Source organism: Trachymyrmex cornetzi, unplaced genomic scaffold (assembly GCF_001594075.2).
Source record: "Trachymyrmex cornetzi isolate Tcor2-1 unplaced genomic scaffold, Tcor1.1 scaffold346, whole genome shotgun sequence".
Lineage (NCBI taxonomy): Eukaryota > Metazoa > Arthropoda > Insecta > Hymenoptera > Formicidae > Trachymyrmex > Trachymyrmex cornetzi.
The window spans coordinates 607785-615878 of NW_017298173.1; the positions used below are offsets into that span (position 1 = coordinate 607785).

The 8094-nt window shown below is 34.2% G+C and overlaps 1 protein-coding gene across 2 annotated transcripts; it reads left to right on the top strand.

Annotated features, from left to right (window-relative positions):
- Positions 1-274: 274 nt before the first annotated feature.
- LOC108763220 (1-phosphatidylinositol 4,5-bisphosphate phosphodiesterase) lies at positions 275-8054 on the top strand. Of its 2 annotated transcripts, none has more exons than XM_018510653.1 (19): positions 275-523; positions 637-696; positions 882-1022; positions 1388-1467; positions 1592-1727; positions 2113-2213; positions 2285-2451; positions 2531-2741; positions 2860-3118; positions 3357-3548; positions 3657-3804; positions 4758-4915; positions 5345-5747; positions 5857-6027; positions 6100-6228; positions 6366-6543; positions 7079-7282; positions 7399-7645; positions 7975-8054. In XM_018510653.1, exons 1-19 carry the CDS (start codon positions 353-355, stop codon positions 8041-8043), a joined length of 3225 nt encoding a protein of 1074 aa, XP_018366155.1. In that variant the 5' UTR covers positions 275-352; the 3' UTR covers positions 8044-8054. The 2 variants fall into 2 exon arrangements, with proteins under 2 accessions (XP_018366155.1, XP_018366157.1); XM_018510655.1 differs by having other exon boundaries at positions 6369-6543.
- Positions 8055-8094: the final 40 nt, after the last annotated feature.

Here is an 8094-nt window from a genome sequence, read left to right on the forward strand (position 1 = left end):
TATAACATTTTATCTTCGAAAAAGTTGAAACAAAATTTATCATTGTCACAACAAATATCACTTTTTTCTCTTTATAACAATTCACGGGTCATATTTGGCTATTAAATATGACTATATAATACAACGAATTATAGAAAAGGTTTCGCTATAAGCGCACTTATGTTTAAAATCTCCGTTACGCAGCGGGTTTCCATCGTATTGAATCCTCATACGGTAAATTAGATATAACTAATTGCATTATGCGTCTCTGGGACACAAGTTCCGCGATGGCATTCTCTCATTTGAGCATCGGGCAAGCTCAAGTTCGCATTGAAGTTTACCTTAACGTCGTTCCGCTTAAAGTTGCCGAACCATGACAAAGAAGTTCGAATTTAATTGGCGCATCGAAGTGCCGGAGCTCTTGAGAAATGGCTCGGTGTTCGATCGATGGTTCGAAGACAAGGAGACTACCGAATACGAGCCGGATTGCCTATTTAAAGTCGACGAGTACGGTTTCTTCATATATTGGAAAAGTGACGACAAGGTAGCTTACCCCGCAGAATCCTTATAGATTTCTTTCTAAATAGATAAATTTTGTTCGGCTATTAGTTTTTAATAAACGAACTTACGACGTAAATAGCTCATAACTTTTTATAGGATGGTGATGTTATAGAACTGGCTCAAGTGAGCGATATTCGTTATGGGGGTACGCCAAAGGTAAAAAAATTCGTATAAAGAAAAATAATCCATACGTCATTAAAGCTTGCAATGACATTGCAACATTTGCAATGTTATCGTAATATTGCTGGATCGTTGCAATGCTGCTGGAATGATTTGTGAGAACAATATTATAGTAATAATGATTTGTTTCATTGAGTAACGTCGACGATCGATTTATTTAGGATCCAAAGTTATGCAATAAATTAAGTAAACACGGAACCTCTGAGCAATTAGACCAAAAAAGTTTAACTATCTGCTCCGGAGTGGATTATACTAATATTACTTATCAGCACATTGTATGCCCGGATGCACAAATGGCTAAGGTAATAATCAAGAAGTTGTGAAAGAATTAAGATTGTATACATAAACTCAAACTTTAGAAAATCTATGAATACTATTGCAACTTTTTTTTAATTTCGTTCTAAAATGTTATATTCTTATTATAATTAAATTACTCAGGCAGCGTAAGCTGAACATTGACCGTTAACATACAGAACTTACATTACTTACAATTTAACATTTAATTTAATTATTCAATTTGCTCTTTTATCTTTTGTTTTAAATATACATTTGATTTCCGTTTGCATTTATTTTGTATGGCTTTATCGATAATGTAATTAGTGCTCTCAATTATCTTCTTATTTAACTTCTCTATATGTTAATGTTAATCTGTGGTTAATCAATTCAGGATTGGCAAGCCGGTTTGCGTTTAATTACGCACAATACAAAAGCAAGTAACGTTTGTCCAACAATACAGCTTATGAAGCAGTACGTATTCATTAATTCGAATCCAATATAGCTGGAAAAATATAACAAATATTTATTTGAATGCTGATGTCGTTTATTTTGATCATTAAATAAAATTTGGCTGCTCATTAATCGGATCTGCCAGTTGGATGCGGCTAAGTTTTCAAGTCGATTCGAAAGGAAAGGTTCCTGTGAAAGTGATATCAAAGACTTTTGCATCTGGAAAGACCGAGAAACTCGTTTATCAAGGATTATCGGAACTAGGTCTGCCCAGTGGAAAGGTAAGTCAATAAGAGAATTTTCAAAAGGAAAGAGCCTTAATTAACGTTTGTGAATGCGATCAATAAAGTTTACTTAAAGTTCATTTAAGAAAATTCCAAAGTTATCGCTGCAAGTTGTACGACTTTTTCCTATTTCAAATGGAATAGAGAATTATTAGCTTTTTCGTTAATTCAACAACGTAAAAGTGTTTCTCTTACAAATGATTTTTGCACGTAAATCTACACGTAAAAAAAATAATATTATTTTGTATATTTACGAAGTTATTACCTAGTATATATACACAAAGTTTAAATTAATTTTTAAATATTATTATTTGGTGTATAACATTATTTGATATTTAAATATATTGATGTTAATTTTAAGTGATTATTTCTCACGTTTTAGAATGACAAAATAGAACCAGAGGCTTTCACGTTTGATAAATTTTATAATTTGTACTTCAAGATATGTCCTAGGAATGATATAGAGGAGCTTTTTCAATCCATGTAAGTATTAAGTTGGATTTTGCATAATTTCTCACATTATAGAAGACACATCATTATTTTCTGGTTTATAGCACGAAAGGGAAAATCGATACCATAAATTTGCAGCAATTGGTGGAGTTCATGAATACAAAACAGAGAGATCCGCGACTCAATGAGATGTTATATCCACTGTATACAGAAAAGAGATGTATCGAGATCATCAATGACTACGAAACGGATGAGAAAGCAAAAGCGGAAAGTGAGCTCCCACAAAGTTTGATTTATTTTTCGTTATTGTCCATTTTTTATGTCGTGTATTCTAATTTTATTATTTTCAGAGAAACTGACGAAGGACGGTTTTATACGATACTTGATGTCAGATGAGAACGCGCCGGTATTTTTAGACAAATTAGAAGAATGGATGGACCTGGACCAGCCGCTCTCGCATTATTATATCAATTCGAGCCACAACACTTATCTTAGCGGCCGTCAGATCGGTGGCAAGAGCACTGTTGAAATGTATCGACAGGTTCTGCTTGCTGGTTGCAGGTAATACAATCTTTCAATTTGTAACGACATATAGATTGAATAGAAAACGATATACAGATCGAAAAATATTTTGAAATGATTCCGGATGGAAAATGAAAAAAGACTATTGCGACTGCAGATGCGTCGAGTTGGATTGTTGGGATGGAAAGGGCGAGGACGAGGAGCCGATTATAACTCACGGCAAAGCTATGTGTACCGACATCCTTTTCAAGGATGTGATTTATGCCATAAGAGATACTGCATTCGTCACTTCCGAGTATCCTATAATTTTGAGTTTCGAGAATCACTGCTGCATGAAGCAGCAATATAAATTGGCTAAATATTGCGACGAAATATTTGGTGACCTGTTGCTGAAAGAGCCCTTAAAAGATTATCCCGTGAGTGAGAGATGCGTCAAGAGACACCACGTTTAAAGCTGCTTTTACAGTAGTCGCATTGCAGCGTCGCAAGCGTTGCGGTCCAATCAACATCAAGCTAGTTCAACTCTAATTGGACTGCAACGCTTGCGACACTCTTGCGACTCGCGACGTTGTAATGTGACTAATGTAGAACCAACTTAATGACCCAATCAGCAAATTAAAAATAATCATATGTGAACGTGTACATTATTTTCAGCTTGAGCCTGGATGTGTTCTCCCTCCGCCAAGCGCATTGAAAAGCAAAATATTGATAAAAAATAAACGATTGAAGCCGGAAGTGGAAAAAATCGAGCTCGAACTTTTCCGCGCCGGACAATTCGAAGACAAGGATGAAGTAGTAGAAGATGCTAGTGCACCCGCAACTGCTTCACCTCCAGAACCACCGAAGGTAATTAACCATATTAATAAATTTTCAAACAGTTAAATTTCATTTTAACTTTTTCACTTTTTTTGAAAAATCAACAATTTTACACATTACCTTTGATACGTTGTGCAGGAAGGCGAAGCTTCTGCCGGAGGCGAAGGTACTGAAGAGGTACAAGCGATCCAATACACGGGCAGTACAATGCAAGTTCATCCTTATCTCTCGGCAATGATAAACTACGCGCAGCCAATAAAGTTTCAGAGTTTCGAAACTGCAGAAAGTACGTGATACCATTTATCGAAACATTCTACTTATCAGTAATCGTATAATAATTGTATAGTTAAGATAATCAACGTATGAATTTGTGATAACTTTAAGAATTTATGAAAATCATTTTTAACATTAGAGCACTAAAATCGTCAAAATAACTGGTTTGTAAATTTTTAAATAACGGTGTTTTTTTATAAACTTTCGTATTTTTGCACAATATGTAAATGAGTAAACTGATTAATTTATTTTTTCTCTATTTCTTTTTTCAAGAAATATATATATAGTATTATATATTTAAATAATAAAAATCGATATAATTAGTCCAATATTTTTCAATTTTTTTCAATTCGCAGTACATTAAATAACGAGCCAAATTTGTTGAAGTACATCATTAAGAGCACATGCTTCAGTGCTCAGCACATATCTATTTATCAAATAATATCGTCAACACAACAGAAATAAAAAATAAAGTTCAAAAGTTTTTATTTTTCATTTCGTGTTAAAAGTGATTTTATTATACTGACGATATGATTAAAATGAATAAACACGGTATAATTTAAATAATTTTCACAATTTTAAAAATATTTTTTACCACGCATCTCACTTGCTTTTACATTATTTCGTTTCTGTTGAAAAACAAAAGAAAATTCTATATTAGTCCTACTGTTAAAATTATTATCTATTTTATTACTTTTTTGGAAGCTTCTAAGATACTGTAAAATCATGTAAAGATTTTATCCAGCGAATACATGAATCTGTAAATGCGTGAAATTTAATATTATACTTTCTTCTTTGCGCGATGAGTTTTATGTGCCATATATGTCTTAAATTTACCGAGGTAGCGGGTGTTTATGTGGTAGTGCGTACGTCCTGGAGACTTAAGGAGAGTTAAATGAATGAGCGTACACGTGCGCACGTGTCGCGCGCGCGACATGTACTAATGTCTCGACCCCGACGTTGCAGGCAAGAATATACATCATAATATGTCTTCGTTCTCCGAGACTGCCGCTCTTAACTATCTGAAAACTCACTCCGTGGAGTTCGTTAATTACAACAAGCGGCAAATGAGTCGAATATATCCAAAGGGCACGAGGGCTGATTCGTCGAATTACATGCCCCAGGTAACTGCGACGATACACAAACGCGTTTAGATTTCCCGCAGAGTTATTACTCACGTTATCTCTACATAGAAAGAACGGTTTTAATATATCTAAAAATTTATCTAGATACAAATCTAAAAATAATTTTCTTGTACTCAAAATAATTATGATTATTAAGTTAGAATGTTAACATTTTTTTTGCAGCATTGCTGATCACATATTTGAGTTACTTATATAATTATTTTAATAGGTCAATAAAATTATTTTCAGATCTTTATTTACAATACTTAAATTTTTTAATTTTTAGTAAAAGCAGTTTTTTTGTATTGTCTAATAATATATATACGAACTACATCGAAAGTCACACGTTCTTTCATTAAATATTATTTCAAGAATGACCACCTTGTTTTACATATACTTGTTTTATGCGAGGTATTCTCATCTACTTAGGTTTTTTGGAACGCCGGTTGCCAGATGGTGGCTTTGAATTTTCAAACTCCTGATTTGCCGATGCAGCTCAATCAGGGAAAATTCGAGTATAACGGTACGACGGGTTATCTATTAAAACCGGACTTCATGCGAAGACCCGATCGAAGCTTCGATCCCTTTTCCGAGGACGTCGACGGTATCATCACCGCGCAGTGCGCGGTTCAAGTCATAGCCGGGCAATTCTTGTCGGATAAGAAGGTGGGCACGTACGTGGAGGTAGACATGTACGGTCTACCAGCAGACACGATCAAGAAAGAATTCAGAACACGGATGGTGCCGGCGAATGGTCTAAATCCGGTCTACAACGAGGAACCGTTCTTGTTCCGGAAGGTCGTGCTTCCCGATTTGGCAGTACTCAGATTTGGTACTAATGCCTCTTTCTTTACGTGGATATCCATTATAATATAAATTTGAAGTAAATAAATGTTAATGTCTACAAATATTTTGCAATCATTATGTTTCATTTCCGGCAGGTGTGTACGAAGAAAATGGTAAATTGCTCGGACAGCGAATCTTACCCTTGGACGGCCTTCAGGCTGGCTATAGACACATCTCCTTGAAGACCGAAGCAAACTTCCCGATGGCGTTGCCCATGCTCTTCTGCAACATAGAGCTGAAGATTTACGTCCCCGATGGATTCGAAGGTAGTATCCCAGCGGCTCAAAAATAGTAGCACTCTTCACGGCGTTCTCTCACAAGCACGCCTCCAATTTCAGACTTTATGGCCGCCTTGTCGGATCCGGGCGGTTTTAGCAAGGCCGCCGAGAAGCAAACTGAAACGATGAAGGGACTTGGAATAGAACAGACCGATGTTAAAAAGAAGAAAGAAGAAGAAGCGAAGAAGGGTAACAAAATTATGTATAATTATATTTTTATATTACAAAATAATGATTCAGTTAAATGGTATAAGGGAACAAATTGCACCAAATATTATTTAATTGTTTACACATGTGATATGTATACAACTCTTACATAATTTCAGCAGAGACATTTAAACTGGAACCTATTACGTTAGAATCCTTAAAAAAGGAGAAAGGTTTTAAAATAGGCAAAAAGCACCAGAAAGAGTTGGATACTCTAAAAAAGAAACACGCTAAAGAGAGGCAAACTATGCAGAAGAATCATTGCAGTGCCATCGAGAAATTAACTAGAGGAAAGGAGTGCGTTGTGTGTGAAGTTTTCTACTTTAATGTAATTCTATCGCGTGAAGAAAATTTGAGAAATTTAGAATATTATATTTAATATTATATACAAGATATCTCAGGATTTAGCGGACAAACTATGGGAACATATTCTATAAGTGGAAATAGAAAAAAAATGTTATGTGAAATTTTGTTTAGAAATTCTTCATTACAAAGTTATAAACAAATATTAAAACGAAACGTGAAAAAGGAAACGACGTATTTTCCATTGCACAGAATATGAAAGTGTACATTTCGTGTATGGAAAGATAAAAGATGTTAGATTTCCATCGTCGTAAAACAATAACTGCCATAAAATATCAATATTCTATCAAAATACCAAATGTTCCATTTCAATATTTGTTTATAATTTCGCAATAAAGCATTTCTGGCTAAACTTCATATAATATTTTTTTCTTATATTTCCTTTAATAGAACAGGCTCCTATAGTTTGTCCGTTAAATCATGAGACTCTGTATATTTATATGCTATTTAACGTACATGATATTTTTAGCAAAAATACTCTGGCGCAAGACGCGAATGTCAAGAAAATTATAAGCGAACAAACAGCTCAATGGTCCACCGTAATGGAAAAGCAGAGGAAGGAGGAATGGGATTTATTGAAAAATCAGACACAGAGCTCTCGTGATGAGTTAAAGAGACTAATCGAGATCGTGCAAGCTACACAAATTAAACAATTGCAGGCGAAGCACGACAAGTTGGTTCACATCATTTATTTGTTTTGTTATACTTCCCAAATGCTGCTACTGCAAAAATTTGGGAAATAAGTTCTAATATTTTTTACTATATCGTTTGAACACGTTAATATTGTAGAGACATAAAGGATATGAATACCAATCAAGCGAAAGTGTCAGTGGAAACGGCGAAAGAGGTGATGAATGATAAGGCTTTGAAGACAAAGGGTGAGAAGGACAGGCGACTTCGCGAAAAGAAGCAACAGAATACGAAGAAATTCGTGGAAGAGAGAAAGAATATAGAAATCAAGCAGGGTCGTGAGAAAGAGAAGCTGAAGGTTACACATGGAAAACAAGTAGGAGAGTTGGACAAGGACATCAATATAGTAAGTTCGAGATAGTTCTTCGTTTTAACGATCTTTTTTTAATAATATATTTTCCACAAGTAAGTTTGTGGAACGCGGAAGACAGCAGCATCCTTTTCTTCATGGTTCTCTTTAGAGTTTATAAATTAAGTTTTAACGGTTTAAAAAATTAATTTCTGTTTTTTATTGAATGAAGAAAAACATACAATTCTTATTATTTTATTGTTTAAATAGCACGTAAATAGAAAAAACGCATAATAAATAAAGTATAACGAAAGTAATTGTAATTTTTATTTATAAAATTAATGTGATTTTGTAAAATAATACACATTTATTCGATAATGTTGCAGAATATTGAAATGTACGAGAATGAAGTGGTTGAATACAACTTATCGCCTAAGGCGGAATTCTATATATAATTTTTCTTAACATTTCTAATCATTTCTGTTATCATTTGTTAATATTATTGT

Bases quoted from the DNA above. Each gene is read 5' to 3' on its own strand.
- LOC108763220 (XM_018510653.1), top strand. From the start codon at position 353: ATGACAAAGAAGTTCGAATTTAATTGGCGCATCGAAGTGCCGGAGCTC. The intron at 3,119-3,356 runs GTGAGTGAGAGA...CATTATTTTCAG, and splicing joins AGCCCTTAAAAGATTATCCC to CTTGAGCCTGGATGTGTTCT. The intron at 7,283-7,398 runs GTTGGTTCACAT...TTAATATTGTAG, and splicing joins TTGCAGGCGAAGCACGACAA to AGACATAAAGGATATGAATA.